The 18,666-nt window shown below is 44.9% G+C and overlaps 1 protein-coding gene and 1 long non-coding RNA gene across 6 annotated transcripts in view; one reads left to right on the top strand and one right to left on the bottom strand.

Annotated features, from left to right (window-relative positions):
* LOC137232318 (uncharacterized) overlaps positions 1 to 18,666 on the bottom strand; it is a 557,085-nt gene that overhangs the window by 407,402 nt on the left and 131,017 nt on the right. The window lies entirely within an intron of this gene.
* MYRIP (myosin VIIA and Rab interacting protein) overlaps positions 1 to 18,666 on the top strand; it is a 221,280-nt gene that overhangs the window by 195,897 nt on the left and 6,717 nt on the right. For all 4 annotated transcript variants that reach the window (XM_067754015.1, XM_067754014.1, XM_067754012.1 and 1 more), the window contains exons 12-15: positions 5,676 to 5,870; positions 12,406 to 12,567; positions 17,463 to 17,567; positions 17,680 to 17,740. In XM_067754015.1, the coding sequence (XP_067610116.1) occupies positions 5,676 to 5,870; positions 12,406 to 12,567; positions 17,463 to 17,567; positions 17,680 to 17,740 (523 nt within the window). The remainder of the gene's footprint in view (positions 1 to 5,675; positions 5,871 to 12,405; positions 12,568 to 17,462; positions 17,568 to 17,679; positions 17,741 to 18,666) is intronic.

The following is an 18,666-nucleotide window of genomic DNA, read 5'->3' as shown; positions in this document are numbered from 1 at the left end:
TTCTCAAAAACCCCTTGAGCTAGATGGTGTTATCTCCATTTCATAGCTGAGGCTTGGAGAGATTAAGTTATTTCCCCAAAATCTACACAGAGTAACCTGAATTTCCCAAGCCTCATGATCTGGTGTGTACAATGAGGAGGTCACCTTAGCATCCGTCCCCACTAGGAAACCACAAGACCGGAGCATCCACCCACCCCCACTGTCTCCCTCCATTATTTGGGGGAATCTAGGGGAAAGATCTCCCACATGTTCACAACCAGCCCGCTTATAGTGGCCTGCTCAGGGCCTTCACCAGGCTGCTGCTGCTGCCCAGATCCACCCTAGGAACCAGCCCTGCCCAGGTGCCTTCTCCATAGAGGCTCCAGATCAGCAAGATCAGGGCCAAGTTATGACTTCTGTGGGCCCAAGCACTTTTGCCTTTGTGGACCCTTTCCTCCACAAAAACTCATCTGAAATCGTATTTTACAATTGTGTTGGTATAAAGATTAATATTGTGTATTAAAACATGTGCCTGGAACTAATAGTTCATTTTTCCTCATGATTTTAAAAGAAATTAAGACATTTTCATGGACCCCCTAAAAGAATGGTGGGCCCTAGGATCCACACCTGCTGAGCCCAATGGGTAAGGAGGCCCTTTGCAAGACCCTGCTGACGTGGCAGTCCCCTCACCACTGCCCTCCCTGCTTCATGGGTTGACCCATGGATCTCAAAGCATACTGCCTGCTTCTAAATCTCACAAAAACCCTAATGTCAATGTCCTTTCAGCTTCTATCTGTTTAGGTCTTATTATAGGTGTCAGAACAATCCCCACAGGTGGAACTGGGAAATTCCCTCTTCTGCCCCAGAAACCTGGACACATCATTTAGTCCTCAAAGCTTTTATCCCACATTGTATTAGGTTCTGTCATATCAAGACTTATATCAAGTCACATAAATAGATACTCCAGGCCTCTGTCACAGCCCCAGTTCATCACCCACAGCCAGATACTGAATCTGTTTTGGTGCTGCTGAGACTGGCAGACACATGTGCACGCACATGCCCAAGGGTAGAGAGGGGTCTGGGATCAGGCCTCTGTTATTCCACTGTGTTCTCTTCCTATTAAGCCAGGCAGCTAATGAGACCCTGCTACTCACATGTTCACAAGCTTGAGCCATTCTGGTAAGCAGCCGTCCCACTTATTCCAGCTTGAAATGAGTTTGCATTTCTTTGTCCAACACAAAGCTTTGAAATAAATGACGACACTGGAAAATTATCAGGAGAATTTGCGAGGATTGCAAATAAGCAGGTATATCTAGTGTTTAGGATGGAAATATTTTCTTCTTTCGAATTCTAGAGACTCAGAATCTCCCTCTGGCAACACTTTGCATGCTGCATGTCTTTGGAAAACAGTTTATAAGGAAGGGTAAGTGGAGGAAGAATTTGTTTCTAGCAACATGTTTTTATAGGACGAGAAGGGGCATGGCTACAGGATGGAGAGATTGCTCGGGCTCAAGTGTGTGGGTAGTGAGACAAAAAGTAAAGGAGTCTGCTCTGCCCTGCAGTCCCTAGAAAGAAGAGAAAAGATACAGGTGGGATTTTGATGTGGGTCCTGGCCTGGTCTTCTTTCTCAGGTCCACTGACATGGCCACTGTGGCAGGCCCCCACCTCGGAGTGGTACATCAGCTCCTTAAAGGTCAGCATTGGTCCTGTTGTTGGTCACAGTCTGGCAGGAAGCTGAGTCTTTGTTGAGGTTGACGCTTGTTTCTCTGCCTCACTGCTGAGCGATGGAGGAAACACTGGAGGCTTCTCATCACCTTCTGTACCCTGAGCATGGACTCTTGGTTCCAGCCCGGTGATTGTAAAGTTGACATAATAGATTTGATGTTCCACAAGGGGATGTGACACAGACCGGACCCTAGAGGAGGACACTCAGGCTCTCAGTGGTGACCATGCGTGGTCGGGAGGTGAAGGAGCATCAGTGTGTCAGAGCAAATACATCCCCGGGGCGTATCAACAGCTGAAAGCTCCTCTTCCACCCTGGAGAAGCCATACTGGCTATGCTGGGCATTTTGAAAGGGAGTCATGCATGTACCCGGCACTTAATAAATTTGTTGTTTAATTTGTGTTTCTTTGATCACTAGAAGGTTGAATTTGGTTACTGCATGAGTCCACTGGCCATTTTCATTCCATCATCCATGGGGCCCTTGGCCACGAGTGTCTTTGAGGCCAACCTTCCTGTTCTGCAACAGCCCCTATTCTGTCAGCTGATTTTCTTCACACTTTCACGTCTCCCTTATTTGATACCATGGACCTGTCACATTTGACCCATCTTATAATTAACGTCTGGAGTAACGTCGGCTGCCGTCATAGAGAGCTCTTTCTGGCTCTGGAATCGTGCTTTGTTTGTGCCATTCAGCTCAGGTCTCTGGAGCTGTAAGCAATAAAGCAGGAAGGCTCCTGTAGATTTTCATTTCTCCCACACACAGGGCTCCCTGCCAGCACCTCTGAATCCTCACCAGCTTTTTATCTGAACAAAACCCTGTCTGGTGCTAAATATAGCTTTATTTCACATAATTGTAGAAGGTACTTTCTACTTTTAAATCTAGACTGGGCAGGGAACAGGACATTTACATAACAAGTTGGTGTTAACCCTGTGACAAACCTAATCGCTTACTGGCCTAGTGAGTAAGCTAAGGAACAAGGAGGTTGGGTGCCCTGCTCCTGTCACACAGCTAATTAAATCCCAGTTATCTTCACTTCCAGCAGGTGCCCTGTCCACTCCCGCGCTCACATCCAAGCAAGCCCGCAATACTCCTGTAGAACACGCAAGAACCACCCGATTTCCTAGAGGTGGGATTAATTCCCTGCAAGTGTTTGTGGGTTCCAGTTTGTGTTTCACAATGGAGGGCAGAACTGGGACACCAACCAACCAGAGAGATCTTGTCCAGTTTCCATATAATTTTTTTCAGTCACTTCCCCAGCTGCAAGCTGGTTCCCTTCTGAAGGGGACCACAGACCTCCCAAGTGAAGCTGTGCTGCTCTCCACAGACCAGCTGCTGGGGACTGCTCACTCTCACTTAATGACAAGTGCAAATACCTTCAGGGGTCAGGAAAGTATGTCACCGTGTCAAGTGGCTGGGGTAGAGCTAAAGGCACACTCTGAGGGCAGGGACTTCATCCACTGTTCACTGCTTATCCCAGCACCTGGAGCAGAGCCTGCGCACCACAGGCCCCCAATAAGATATGTATGCAATAGAATGACTGGTGGGGACTGCAGAGAACTGGGAAGTGCTTATCTCACAGAAGGCATTCTTGTCAAAAAAGCATGCCTCTAGGCAATATTTGGCTTCCAGCTGGCAACTCCTATGATTGCATAAACAAGGCTATTTCTGGACGGAAAGGAACAATGACTGCCAAGCAACATTGATGTCCAGCTTATCGCTTTGATATTATATTTTCAGTTGGAGTCAAGATGCAGATAACTCTCTGTTTAAGCACCTCTGAAGTCCTCCCCATTAATAACATTGGCCCCTTAATGACCCTGGACCAACTGGAGATGTGTGTAAATGTTAACATTTGCCCTTCCATCGTGCTGTGGTCTGTTTTTCCTGAATCCCTTTGTCAAATGATGTACGAAGGCACCTCTTCTATCAAACAAAGGGCAAGCTTTCTAAATACAAGCTTTATTTACGGAGAAGGGTACCAAACCTGCTTTCATACACACAACGTTGCCTTTTCTAAAATGGACTTAAGCAAACAGTGGCAGCTATTCCTTGCCAAAAACATTCTGAGTCCAATTCATCTCCAAAACCTGCCACATCGAGTTACAGGATTCTAGATAATGGCGGACAGCCTCTGCAAGTTTTTCCTAAGGTAAAGAGTTGGCTTGGCCCTCCCTCGGACACTTCCCTTATTTATTCTGGTGAGTCTGCGTCACCTTCCTCCATCTTATTTTCCTGATAACCCAGACCCATTTTTCTGGTATGTAGCAAACTCCCTTGAACCAAAAGAAGCATAACTCTTGGGTGAGTCAAGCAGCTATTGTGAAACTGACAGGCTGCAGAGGAGCCCTCTGAGCACATGTGCCCTAACCCTAGGATGACTGACAGGTGCCAGGATGAGACCCTAGGATGAGACCATGTACCAGAGCCCAGAGCCAGCTTCTAGACTGTGGACTCAGCCACAGACTCATCACTTAGACACTCTGATTCCATAGTGAAGTTGCAGGGCCACTGAAAACTTCCTCTAGTGAGATAAAACCTGCAGTAGAATTTACCTGAGGAAACAAACTTTGCAAACCAAGTCAGAGCTATTATTAATATATTTTGGCCAGAATATATGAATCAGATAGATACCTTGGGAGGTACCAAAGGCATTCAAATTCCAGGCTTTCTTGAAACACTTTACTGGTTAAAAAAATGCCCATGGGCAATATTTGACTTCCAGTTTACAAACCCGGTGATGGGCTAAGTAAAATTGATTGTAGATGGACACCAATGGTGCCAAGCAACATTGATCTCCTGCTTACTTCTTGGTGCTATATGTTCAGATGAGCTCAAAGATGCAGATAATTTTTTGTGGCTGAAGTACCTCTGCTCCATTAAAGACCTTGGCCCAGCTCTGGACTGACTGTAATTTTGAGTCATGAATATAAAAACTAGAAGTGACTTGTATCAGAAATATATTCAACCACAAATAACAGAAAATCCAGCCAGTAGGGGCTCCAACAGGTAGGGACTTATTTTGCACACATGTATCAAGGTGTTCAGAGGCAGTTCAGCTGATGCAGTGCTATGTGGGCTCAGGCTCTTTCAGTCTTTCTGATCCACCTGACCCAGCATTTTGGTATCATCCTCACTCTTGTTGGCTTCCTAACCGCAGACCTGTGATCAAGGCAGAGAGAAGTGGGGGCAGGAGAGCATCAGCTGCATCTATTCACCTGATTAGGAAAACAAAAGCTTTGCTAGAAACCCCTCAATAGACATTCCCTTCAGGCTCACTGGTCAGAACGATGTCACATGACTGCCCCTGGCTGCAGGAGAGGCTGGGAAATGCAGTGTATTTTCTGTTCAGCCTTAATGGTGGGGGGAGATAAGGAAGAATGGGCTTGATGTGGGTAAGCTAACAACACAGTAGCTACCAGAGACTGCAGAGAAACTCTTTCTAATCCTCTCAATGTACAGATGACAAAACTGAGTTCCAGAAATGGGAAGTAGCCTGGCCAAGGTCCCATATCTAGATGAAATGACAGCTAGATCTAGAGCCCAGGTCTCCTAACTCTTCATCCATAAAGCTACCCACTGGACCACATCGTGAATGTAGTTTGACAGAGTCTGTGACTGAAGCTCTGTTGAGGAAAGAGAATATCATCCAGCAAACAAGGTAATGAACATGAAACTATCAGCAGTGGGCAGAGGACCTAGTGGCTTCCACTGGAGCTCTCCTTCCTCTCTCCCTAAAAATCTGAAATAATTCATTGTGAGTCACAGAAGCTAAGCCAAGTTACATCAGGCCTCCTCTCGGTCCCCTCAGACTGGGTAGATTTTTTTAGTGTCTCATTCCTTTGGCACATTGATGTTTGTGTGTGTTATGAAACAGAATCGATCTCATGATGAGCACCATGATAATGTAGAACTTCCATGTCATTGTTAATGTTGTTCTTGTCTTCTGTCCCCTTCTGTTATTGGACCAAACAGAAGTATTCTGCTGTTTCTCTCTGCAACATCTCCACAGAAGTCCTGAAAGTCATCAACGCCACGGAGGAGTTGATAGCAGAGTCTACAGGGCCCTGGGAGTTCCCACCTGTCCCTCCTGACAGAGAGAAAGGGACGTTTCCTCTTGGAACAGACCAAGTGAGACTGGATGAGCAGCTGACTTCCCTGGAAGAAAATGTAAGACAGTGTGGATGTGCTCTGTCTAGGGCACACATGTCCAAAGGAGAAGCTGATGATGTTGTAACTCTTCACAAAGAGGGCAAGGACACAAATATACTACCACCACAGCAAATATATTCTCAGAAGGGTCTTAGACTGGGTGTCCCAGAAGCAGACCCCAAGATGAAGATTTCTGTGCAAGTGATTTATTAGGGAAATGCTCCCAGGGGAGACTGGTCAGGGAGTGGGGAGAGGGAGGAAGTCAAGCAAAGCTATGATCTTAGACAAAAAGTAGCTTCAGCCCGATCCTGCAGGCAACTCCGTGGTATAATTTGCATCTCAGAGTTGTCCTGACCTAAGGCAAAGGAACTGGCCCTTCCTACAGCCAGTGGGCACCTCAGTCTCTCTGAATGCAGGAAAAGTGTCTACAGTAGCTCAAATGCCGTTTTTGCATAGATCTGAGCTGTTGGAAACAAAGGCACACTGCAGCTTGGGAGCGGGGAGGGGAGTATGCAGAAACTATATAAGGGATCTGTGGGGATCCAGGTGGAGCATTGCCAGTGCCACTACAGAGAAAAACAGTGGTTGCCAACAGAACTTAGGTTACTACAGAATTGCTCTGCCCTGCTTCACAGATATGTCTGCTCGTAATGGTTTTTCTGTCCTTCCAACTGGTGAGGAAAGAAAGAATGTAATAGATTCTTACATATAAACACCTACAATCATTTTTAAGACTTCGGTAAAGGTCCGATGAGAATTTTCGAACAATGCAAACCAGGGGTGACACAGAGAAATCTGGACATTAGCCACTCAGGCCATCGTTACCATCACCAGTTGGCATAGTCCCGATGTCAAATCCAGTCAGGTGATTCCATCTTTCCAGACCCAGTAGAATCAACCCTAATTTGGAGATGGTCTAATGAATGGTGTTCTCAGAAACCGGGAAATGTTATCAGAGAGATTTTTTGCCAGAAGTTGAAACAAAAACAAATCAAAATGACTCAAGGTTAAAAAAAAAAAAATGCCAATATTAGTTTCACTTTGAAAGTAGAAGACTCTCTCCCTTTGGATTCCCATAAAACCTAAGCATATGTCTGCCTCACTTTGTTGCCCTTTCTGTTCACTCATATACCTCCTATTAGATCAGCGCCATTGACATTTTGGGTTAGATAATTCTTTGTTGCAGGGCCTGTCCTGTACGTTGTAGGATGTTTAGCAGCATCCCTGGTCTCTACCCACTAGATGCTAGAAGCTGCACCCTCCTAGATTTGACAATCTAAAATGTCTCAAGACATTGCCAAATATTAGCGGGAGCATGGGGGAAGAGTAGGGCACGGTCTTGCCCAAGTTGGAAACCGGATAGATAAATTCCTATAGAACAGGACCTGCTGCCTTTCCTGTCTATAGCCCTAGCCCTTGGCCCTGAGCCTGACACAGAGGAGGTGTGCAAGGAATGTTTATCTGATATATGACTACATCAGATGAATAAAATCCTTTTTTTAAAAGAAATGTTTTACTTCTAATGTGCAGGTCTCTGTTCTTTAAAAATGCCTATAATGCAATTCTTTCAGGTGCTGATAGTCCTAAAATGGCCCTAATCCTGCACACACAGAATTGAAAAGACTAAAATAAAGATATGGTTCACCAGGAAAGGGAGGCATTTTTTTCTTTTTACGAAGTATGCTATCAAAAAAACTTACAATGCGTGAAATAATCTAGATTTAAATGACAAAGGTCAGCACACTGAAAGCAAAGACAGCATGCCTTTTTTTCCCCTCTAAGGAGTTTATTGAAAAATACAATGGCCTTGGCAGAGTTTTCATTTTGTAAGATCCTTTTATTGTACATCATGTTTCTTTTTGTGCGTTCATTAACACTTTGAGTGCGAAACACATCTACTTAGCCACTGATTCAAGACGTCAGAAACACCAGCAGTGGAAAAGCTGGGGATTACAACTTCCTGCTCCCTGTCCAGCCCCTCTAAGATGCCTCTCCTGTTCTCATAGTGTTAACTGCCTACTTCCACCTCCTTCCCTACCCCAACCAGCTTTTCAAATTTCACCTCCGAAGAGATTCCATCTTTGTTCCTTTGAATTCTGTGGGTCTTTGAGTCACAGAAGGGATGACTTTTTTTTTTTAATCTCTTTAGTTCACCAGATCACAGAGCCATGGGCAGGTTGCTTGCTCTGCTGTTTCCAGGATGGAATTCAGCTGAGCAGCAGGAGAAGGGCAGGGCTGATTCTTAAACTGGCCTCTGGGTGCAGCTGATTTAATTAAACCAGGGCTTTTGTCTATGTTCTGAAGAGCGCGCCTGCTCCTCTGCCTTTCTCCTTTGTGCTGAGGAGCCCAGGGAATGGCAGAAATAGAAATGGCAACACTTAGTCTGCCCTCTGAACACTGGTTTCTGCAGACCAAGCCGCTGAGATAAAAGAGAACATCCTCATTTGCAAGAGAATATTCATCTTTAAGAAGTCTTATGAAGATTTCAGAGCTACATAAGATAAAACAAAAAATATCACATTCATATGTCTAATCTCCTGTTTTCATAACTGCCTTGTTAATCCACTTAATTAGGGTAGGGCATGGGGATTTTAGAATTTCCTTAGTCTCTTAGCCTTGACACTTCTCACCTGCTGCCTGGCTGTGAAATCAGCTCTGTCTCCCCTAAAGGTGGGAGAAACCTCTGACCAATGCCAGCCTCCCCTGAATGCACAGTGGGGACTCAGTTTCTCGGACTGAATGCCTGGGGAGCTCTGAAGCACAGGGTTCTACTGTACCTGTTAGGGGTCTGTCTGGGAGAGGAAAGTTTCAGGGAGTATTGACTCAGGTGTGGGCAAGGATAAGGGGTGCTGTGGTGCCCACAGAGTAGCAGTAGGAGGAAGTGGTCACCACCCGCAGGCAGTATAGCCCAGGGAGAACTGGAACCTGGAAGAGCGACCCCTAGTGGGAGCTGTACCGTGGACTCCAGGAAGGGAAAAAGCAGGGGAAAAAAGGCTCTTACTTCTTTCTCCTCCTGCCTTTGATCTCCTGCTGGTGCTTCCCATTGGCCAAACCCATCCCAACCAGCAAGGGAGGCTTGGTGGTAAAGTTTGTATAGGTTAGCGTCACAGAGAACAGAGGAGAGCAGAACAGAATGGAAAATGGATCTAGGGATCAACAGAGAACAACAAGTATGACCATTTTCAGACCTGTGGTGTGAATGGTAGGGTCCCACCAGGGCCACCTTGTGGATTTATGCAGGGTTGTGAGTGGGAGGGGTGAGTCGGCTCCCTCACCCTCCCACCGCCATCTAAGGACCTTCCTCATTCTTATCTTTCCTAAATGACAGAGACCACCTGGGGTACCCCATAATTCCCAGCCACAGAGCCAGTGGAGGACTAGTCTCAACTTCCCTTTTTCTTCTGCCTTATAACTCCGGCAACCCCAAATATGTTGTAGTATACAACCAGTGGCAGCAGGCACAGTGGGATGGCCAAGGGGGGACCTAGCTCTGGCCCAGAATCCAAGATCAGGCAGGAGACGTTGATCTTCCTTCTCAAAGCCCTTGTACAACCCCCATAGCACAGGAGAGGCAGAACTTCTAGAAGTGGTCATGGCTTTCTGCTCTCAGAGAACAAGAAAAGAAATACTATCTGTTACTGTCTAACCTTAGTCCCCTAAAGTATATGTCATGGACGCCAAGTCCAACAAGATGCTCTAAGAACAAATAAGCTTGAGAAACCCATATACTCTTTCTAGGAAAATTGAAATACATCTTAGCACATTAAAGACCCTGAGAAGTCCTGCAATAAAGAAATCTGTTTAATGTTCTTTATTCTAGGGGCTTTGACCATAAAGTCCTTCCTTTGAAACACCTATTCTCATCCCTTGAACCACTTTGAGAAAGGCTTGTTGAACCAGGAGCCAGTCAATGGGGTCACAGGCATCAGTGACTAGAGTTTGGAGAGGACGTAGATTACTCAGACATGGTAACCATACCTCTCGCCAAAAGTGGACCTTAATTAAGCAAGCATCTCCAGGTTATGTTTTTCAAATGGGTTATTTTTAAGACTAGAATAACAATTTCATTATATGGCATGTTAACTTGTGTTATTTCAGCCCAGCCACAGAGCCAATATTATGGCCATCTATAACCACAGTAACTCTAGTACCTTTATGCCAACGTTTGAAATATAAATCGTCGAAATATTCCAGTCGAGATTAAGTATCACAGCATCGTAGGGCAGGGTGGATAAAGGCATGAAATCTGGCACCAGCCCTCTGGCTCAGTAAATACCTGTCATGATCATCATCACCACCATCACCATTGTCATCATCCTCTAATCCTTTAGGTGCCATGACCTTGCTTGTAAGTTCCTGTTGAGCAGGTGTCAGTGCCAAACCACTGAACCTCCCTATCCCCCTAGTGCCAGGAAAGCAGGCTTTTAGGGAACACAAAGTAAAAGATGAACATTCTGGCCTTGCTGAGAACTTGGAGCGATTTCATATTGCTTTGTCTTGGCAGAGAAAGTAAGGAACGTTAGTGGATGACCATGCCGGTGACAAAAAACAAGGTGCTATTAAGTTGATACAACCATAGGGTATGACGATGCTGAGTGTTGCATGTTTCTGGAAATATCAAGGTCCTGAGACCAAAGATATGTCAGATCATGTTTAACCATTGCCACACTTAAGTCATTCATTTCATTTAAATTCCAAATTTAGTTTCATTGTGCAAAGCTATAAGTTTATTTTTTAATTATCTTATCAAAATGAATTCCCCGTTTTTTGGTGTGAGTACCAAAAGTGTAATACCCAAACTCAGACTGTGGTGGCCATCGCTCTGATCTCTTCCTCCTCTCTCCTCTCCTCTCCTCTTCCTCCTCCTCCCCCTCCTCCCTTTCCTTTCCCACCTCCTCCTCCTCTTCTCCTCTTATTCTATTTTCCTCTCTCTCTCTCTCTCTTCAATTTTTCTTCCCCTCTGAAGATAAGTTTTTCAACCTCACAACTTTTGGGAGACAAATTTTTAATGATTTCTCCACTCAAATGGCTTTGAAATATTCATCATTTCCTTCATGTGACAAACAATAAAGTGTTTCTTGTTTTGCAGATAAGGAATAAATGGCTATATTAAACTGTGAAGATCTTTTAGAAACAAAAGTTCTCTAATACTTGCATATGACAAAGAAATATAAAGCTAAGGGCAAAGTGAAATAAGGCAGTTAGTTACCAGCAGACATTTGACTCATGACCCCTGTATGACCGATGAATCACCCAACTTGATGTCCGCTATGTCAGTCACTGCTGGAAGCTCCCACAGCTAATTGTGCCTGGTGATGCACAGTCAAATTTGCTCTCATCAAACCTGCACCTGCCTTTGCTCCACTCTGAAATGTTTGGTAAAATTGCCAGTTTTCATGCAGATGCATGAATCATGCCAAGGAATTGACAGAGTTGGAGCATCTCAGGATTCTTTGCCCTCCTCACCAACACTCAGCATTGCTCAGTGCAAATGACCATGCATCATCTGTGTGCACTGCTCTTGGCTTGCCTAACTCTGTTATATTTTTAACTCAAGTTAAAGGAACTGTTAAAGGAGTGACCGTGCACATCATTCAAGTCAACTCTAAATGGCTGTGATTACATGTTTAGAGCTTTATATACATTGATTAAACCTCATGAACCTGTTTAAGTAATTACCTTCTCTAGATACATTTAGTTCCTTGTGTTGTCCACTGTTTCATCATGTTATTAATTAGGCTGAAGGAGCATTTGTTTCACTCACCCTGTCCTCAGCCTGAATTATTCCAACGATTTTACTTTCTGTTTGCCCACTTTTATGAGAATCACCTTATAAACTCGTAAGCCAAAGTAACTTCCTTTAATTTTCCCTCAAATTACTTCCTTTATCTTATTTTCTCTTTAATCTTCAGGAGCTCTCAAAAAACTGTCTTAATTGATCATAGATTTTATATGCTTCTCAACATCACACTATTTTCTAAAAAATAAGCTATTTTCCTACTACACACTTCAGGTTCATTTTCATTCCCTTAACCTGATTCAAGCAACTTCACGGTACTTAATCAGAGATAATTCATGCAAAATTTGTAATCGTTTTAAATTAATTTCACCTCTTTCATGTTTTCTGAATTTTTCCAAATTACTAATGCCAACCAAAATTTTTATTGGCAAAACTACATCATGAGTTTTTCTCTCTGTATCCTCTATCTTGATAATTGTGGTTGTTATAGTCCCTGGACAAATTCACAATTTATGTAGCTGATGTCATGTATTCTTGTACTATTTTATCATATTTTTAAAATTTACATACTACTTTTTTTTTGCAGGAAAGGTTGGGGGAAGAGGAGGTGTGGTTGACAGTGAGGGGGTGGCAAGACCTTATGCTACCACCACTTAAGTGTGAAGAATGTTTATAAATGGGGGGCTCCCTGTCTCTTTCTCCCAATGTTGAGTCTAGTTCTCTTTCACTCCCCTGAATTATGGCATCCCCTGAAGGGGCCCCACCAGTCCTGGGTCCACAGACCTGAGCTCAAAGGCCATGCCTCCTCTATAGGTGTACCTGGCGGCAGGTACCGTGTATGGACTTGAAGGCCAGCTGAGTGAGCTAGAGGATGCTGCCCGCTGCATCCACAGTGGCACTGATGAGACTGAACTGGCAGATCTGGAGGACCAAGTAGCCACGGCAGCAGCCCGGGTCCACCATGCTGAGATCCAGGTAAGAACTCTCCTCTCTGCCTAGATGGAGAACTACCAGGCAGAAGGAGAGGGCACCCCATCTTACAAAAGAATCATTTCAAAGCCTTTATATCTATCAGTTCCTGCTACCTCCAGCAGACTTTTCGTGGGCATGGTCCTTCCAGGTGGATTCCACCAAAGCCTCCTTTTTTAAAGTGCAGGCTTCCTCTCCCCAAATTATGACCTTCATAATATATCTCTTTAAAACCTATGCCATTTTCCTCTTTGACAAATTCCCTGACCCTTGCTATAGAGGTTCCCATTCCATCCCAAAACCACCCTTCCCTAACCTTTATCACACTGTTTTTTTAAAAAAATATTTATTTGGTTGTGCTACGTCTTACTTGCCGCAGGTGGGCTCCTCAGTTATGGCATGCGAACTCTCAGTTGCGGCATGCATGTGGGATCTAGTTCCCCGACCAGGGATCGAACCCCAGCCCCCTGCATTGGGAGCGCGGAGTCTTATCCCCTGCGCCACCAGGGAAGTCCCATCACACTGTTGATTACCTATTTAATGCCAGGTTTCCCCACGATAGACTAAAAGTTCCTTGAGGACAGGACTCTAGCTATCTAGCTTAACACAATAACTCCAGTGCCTAGCATAACACCTCACACAGGTTTGGGCCTCAATAAAAATGAGATGAATAAATAAATGAAAAACGAAGTGTAGATTTCTCAGACCAATATTTTTCATGATTTAGATATGGCTGTTTTAGAACTAATTACTATATTATCTATAACTTTCTGAAGATGCTTGTTTGCAGTTTTCATGGATATTCTCTTGGCCTCTGACTCTGGATCAAAATGGACTGTGGACTAAGTAACTGATTCTCAAACTGGGGTCCATGGACATATACATACTCAGGGACCCATGAGAAATGCTGGTCTCTGCAGCATAAGCTCACTGTAGACCCCTGGTTCACTGCTATTTCTGTAGACCCTGCATCTTAAAACTGCATCCTCTGGAGAACGGGGATCAATTGAAACCATCTCTGGATAGAGAAGATGACAGTTTTGGGAGATAATTTTTTTTATAAGTTTATTTATTTATTGGGCCTTTGTTGCTAGGCGCGGGCTTCCTCTAGTTGCAGCGAGGGGCTACTCTTCGTTGCGGTACGTGGGCTTCTCATTGAGGTGGCTTCTCTTGTCACGAGTATGGGCTCTAGGCACGTGGGCTTCAGTAGTTGTGGTGCACAGGCTCAGTAGTTGTGGCTCGTGGGCTCTAGAGCACAGGCTCAGTAGTTGTGGCACACAGGCTTAGTTGCTCCGCGGCATGTGGGATCTTCCCGGACCAGGGCTTGAACCTGGGTCCCCTGCATTGGCAGGCAGATTCCTAACCACTGCACCACCAGGGAAGTCTGATAATTATTTTTTAAATAAATATTTTTATCTTAAAGAATCAAAAATCACAACAGCTGCTCATATCATTCAGCACTCTTGAGAATGGGAGGGAACCAGTTCTATGCTAGGAATGGCCCAGGAATGGTCTCATCACAGATGGCCCTGTTGACTGTTTATTACCAGCAAGCATGGCTGAAGAGCAACTCTCCTCAAAAATCATTTCCGGGCTTCCCTGGTGGCGCAGTGGTTGAGAGTCCACCTGCCGATGCAGGGGATGCGGGTTCGTGTCCCAGTCCGGGAAGATGCCACATGCCGCGGAGCGGCTGGGCCCGTGAGCCATGGCCGCTGAGCCTGCACGTCCGGAGCCAACGGGAGAGGCCACAACAGTGAGAGGCCCGCGTACCGCAACAACAAAAAAAAAAAAAAAAAAAAAAAAAAAACAATCATTTCCCACAAATGCCACTAAACATTTAATCAATTTATAGTTAATGTTATATGAAATAGAATCAAATCATTTGTTTTCTGGGGGTATATTTTGCAGCAAATACTTCTTGAATGGTTTAGCAGGAAGTAATATTGTTTATGGGTGTTTGGGAGGGTTTTATTGGATAATTAGTTATTCATGTTTCCAAATTTTTCTAGGCTTAAATTATTGGAGTCATGTTTTATGGCAGAAAATCCTGGAGTCCAAAATGTCCATTTTCCATGTGTTTGAATGTGCCTATTAATTTATCATTCGTTGTTAAATATTATAATAATGTCATTAATAATACCTAATATTCAGTGAGTCTTACTGTGGGCCAGGAGTTGGGCTTAACCCTTGAACTCATTATTGTATTTAATCCTTTCAGCATCCCCATGAGGTGGCTATTGTTATTCTTCCCTTTTTATATCTGGAGAAAAGGAGGCTCAGAATGGTTAAACCGAAGTCAAATAGCTAAAAAGTGATGAAGCCAGGATTTTAAACCTAAGTCTTTCTGGCCTCAGAGCCCAAATTCTTCACCAGTCTGTGCTGTGTGGTTTTCTGAAAAATGTGCTTGTCCTGCCCTCAGGTATATATCCACTTGCATAAGAGTCCTTACTTTGCATGGGAGGTTGTCAACCTTGCCATCATCTTTATGGCTCTTTTCAATGTGGGAACCTTTATTAGCGTGGAGACTCTCCTTGTCCTACAGTTGCTGCCACAGAAGGAAGATTAATTCCTTGTTATCTGTTCTTGTCCAAAGCAGAGTCTCACAGAAGATGTCACAGAGGGTATCCTGCAGGATGGTAGGAGGGTCCCACTGGAGGGTAGATGTGCTGAATTGAGTTCTTAGATTAGGTCAGATTCTAGGGTTGCTTTCACCTTGGAGTTAACCTTTGGGACTCCAAGGTGAAAGCAACCCTAGAATCTGACCTAATCTGACAGGATTGCCTGGTGCTGAAGCCAACTGCAGGATGATGCACGGGCAGCGTGCTAAGGATGCTGTTCACTGCGTCCTGAAGGGTCATCTCTGTGGGCATTCCTGGGGAAGGTCTCTCTTAACTCTAAATATCAAGAAAAGCTATTCTTCTGAGTACTTGGTCTTTATCTTGTGGACACAGAGTCGTAAAATGATCTTTTTGCTTTGGCTCCCAGGAAACCCAGAGCAGAATTGGTCATCCCCTTCTAGCAAGTGTAAGGGTCACTGGATATGCAGTCTTAGGAATTAAGGGAACACAGTGTAAGGGTCACTGGATATGCAGTCTTAGGAATTAATGGAACACAGATACAACGTGATAGATGGATGGATGGATAGATAGAGAGACAGATAAACAAAATGTAGGCAATATCAGCCCTCAGCAGTCTCCTTTCCTCTTTCTGCATCCTTTGCCCTGTGGACTAAAACTGGAAAAATTAACCCTTCTTATTCTAGAGCCTGGCAGTCAGCAAATCAGGAGGTCAGCAACTTGCTCTCCCACTGACCTGTCTCCCAGGGCCCTCTGAGCAAAGCCCTCCATCAAAACTGCTTCCAGGAAAGAATGTGGGCATCTAACCCACATCAGTTGCAAATGACTGATAAAAGTTTATGCAATTTACTGGTCTATAAACCAAAGGAACGCCGTTCTCAGTGTGAAATTTGAGGAATGAGAATAGGAAGGCATCTGGGGGCTAGGAAGGGACAGGGGCTGCACAGTGGCCCCTTCTGGGGGCTGGCTGCTGGGCAGCTTGGATTCTTTCACCAGCTGCCACAGTCTTGGCCTTTATCGGCCTCCTCCTCCTTATCTGAGTAAGATTGCCGCTCCTCTGGGATAGGGGAAGCATCTCCCATATTTGCTGACCTTTCAGACCTTCTCTCTGCACTTCCTATAGCAGCTATCCCAAAGGGCTTTGTCCAAAGAAGCCCTCAGTAAACGGCAGCAGAATCAGAATTCGTCTTGTGCAGCACAAAATAGCTTAGGGACAGGGGAGGCAATGGAGACGTCAGGGCGGAGGCACACACATTGGCAGCAGGGCCCACTTTCAGGTTTCCTGTCTGATTCCCCAGCAACACTCAGGCTGTGCCATCTCAGCAGGATGGCTGTGATCCCAGCCTCCTCCCTCGACTCTGCCAGCCTCCTCCAGTGTCCCCCATGCCAGGCCTTGGCAAGGCCTCTGAGAAGGGGGCAACGTGGCAAGATCATGAGCAGTAGCATTAATGCTGAGCTCTGCTGTGAGATGTTGGGTGTGTCACTCATCCCTCTAAGCCACAGTTTCCTCATCTGTAAAACCAAGAGAATGGTACCCATGTCACAGGATTATGAATGAAGCATGAGTGAGTTCATGTGTTTAAAGCACTCAGCATGGCAACGGCACACAGTAATGCCCTTTCCTAAGAGGAGGGACCGTGTTGTCTTCACCCCTGGGGACATGGATGGACCGGGGTTCTTTCTGGGTGCTGAGTGGGCTCTTGTTCTCTATATCTACGTTAAGACATTGTTGGAAAAAAATATGAGTTCCTTCTGACCTACTGATGTTATAGTAAAGGAAACTGATGCCCAGAGAGAGGAGGGAGTTTCTCAAGGCCACTTGGCCTCTTAATAGAGGAAATGGACTTGAACCAGGGGCTGCTGGGCTTCCCTCCTAAGACCTGGTGCTGTGGTTTTGGATTCAGGGAGTCACGGAAGAAGGAAGCAGGACCTATAAATCATACTTGCTTTTCAAAGCTCACATCGTGTTGTCTCCCTGGGAAGCCTTCCCTCACCCCCACCCCCACCCCTATGCTGAGCCAGATGGCCCCGGGCCATCATGCCCATCGTGCCCTGGGCTTCCGTTTATCCCTAGGGGACCTCTGACAGGGGTGACATACTCTAGAGCTAACAACTGGAAAATTAAATTTACAAAGAAAGGCCTGTGGTTTATTTTCTCACTACAGTACTAAATAGAGAAGTGCTTGGTGGAAGCTGAATGAGTGAATGAATGAATGAGCATATATCAAAGCAGATTTGTTCTTTATAGAGTCATAATACTTTTAACAAAGATTCTTCCCCTCCTGGGCTTTCTCCCTACTGATTCTGCCTTTCTGTTGCATTAAGATTTCTGATATTGAGAGCCGGATTTCAGCCCTGACCATTGCAGGATTAAACATAGCACCCTGTGGGCGCCTCACAAGAAAACGAGATCAGAAGCAAAGGAACCAGGTGCGTTTGTCCCTCACTCCCTCTGCTGGAATATTGCACGACCTGGAAAATGTAGAAGATAAAACATCTCCAGCTTTGCGAAGGTGTACTGATTCCTGTGTTCTGTTTATAGGTACAAACCATAGACACATCAAGGCAGCAGAGGAGGAAACTCCCTGCTCCACCGGTGAAAGGTATGCTTAAATCAAACCACAGAGCCACCAAAGCATTAAGCCTGACTCACTCACTCAGAGTAACTCAAAGATCTGAGTTTGAGGACCAGATCTAATGGGGTGTTCTCACCCAGAATTGCCCTTGTGGAGAGTCTATCTTGACTTGAATTCCTCCAAGAGGCAGACCCTGGGACAAAGATGTGATTTGGGAGGTAATTCCAAGAAACACTGATAAGGGAAGAAAAAAAAGATTCAGGGAAGGAAATTAAGCCAATATAATGTACTTTAATTAGTAGTTTGCTGCTTTGGGCAAATGAGGCTAACCCCTGCTGAGGACTTCTGGGAGACGGTATCAACCGCACCTCAGAGTTTTCATCTCAAAGAATAGGAAGATGAGATATTTCAACTCTCGTCTTTGCTTGAAGGTTATTTCTGGTGGGGGCATTAACTCCCTGGTACTTCTGACCCACCCCATCATTCATGGGCCAAGAGAGACTGGTGATGCCTGTAGTAGGATGCTGTCACAGTGGGCTGGAATGGTGACTGTCAGGGAGATGTGGGAAGGACACCAAAAGCATCTAACAAAGAGCCCAACCTAGAGGAATTCCAGCAATGCCAGTCCTATCACTCTTATCTACTGGACATTTTCAACAATTTCCCTAGATTCAGAAGCCACAGAATGATGATGCCAAACTAGAAATTTAGACCTGCAAATTAGAAGAGTAGAAAGTCAGAAGATATATGTTTGAGTCCTGGTTCCACCATTCATTGTTCAACAAATGTTTACTCAGTGCCTACTTTGTATTCCCCAGAGCCCTAAACAGTTAAAATATATTACAGATCCACGATCCCTTACTTGAAACCCTTGGGTCAATATATGTTTCAGAATTATTTGGACTTTAGAAAGGTAATATGGTACATGTACTGTGTATTTCATGACAGCCCGC

This window comes from Pseudorca crassidens, chromosome 10 (assembly GCF_039906515.1).
Source record: "Pseudorca crassidens isolate mPseCra1 chromosome 10, mPseCra1.hap1, whole genome shotgun sequence".
NCBI classification, from domain to species: domain Eukaryota; kingdom Metazoa; phylum Chordata; class Mammalia; order Artiodactyla; family Delphinidae; genus Pseudorca; species Pseudorca crassidens.
This window is presented reverse-complemented; position numbering and strand designations above follow the sequence as displayed.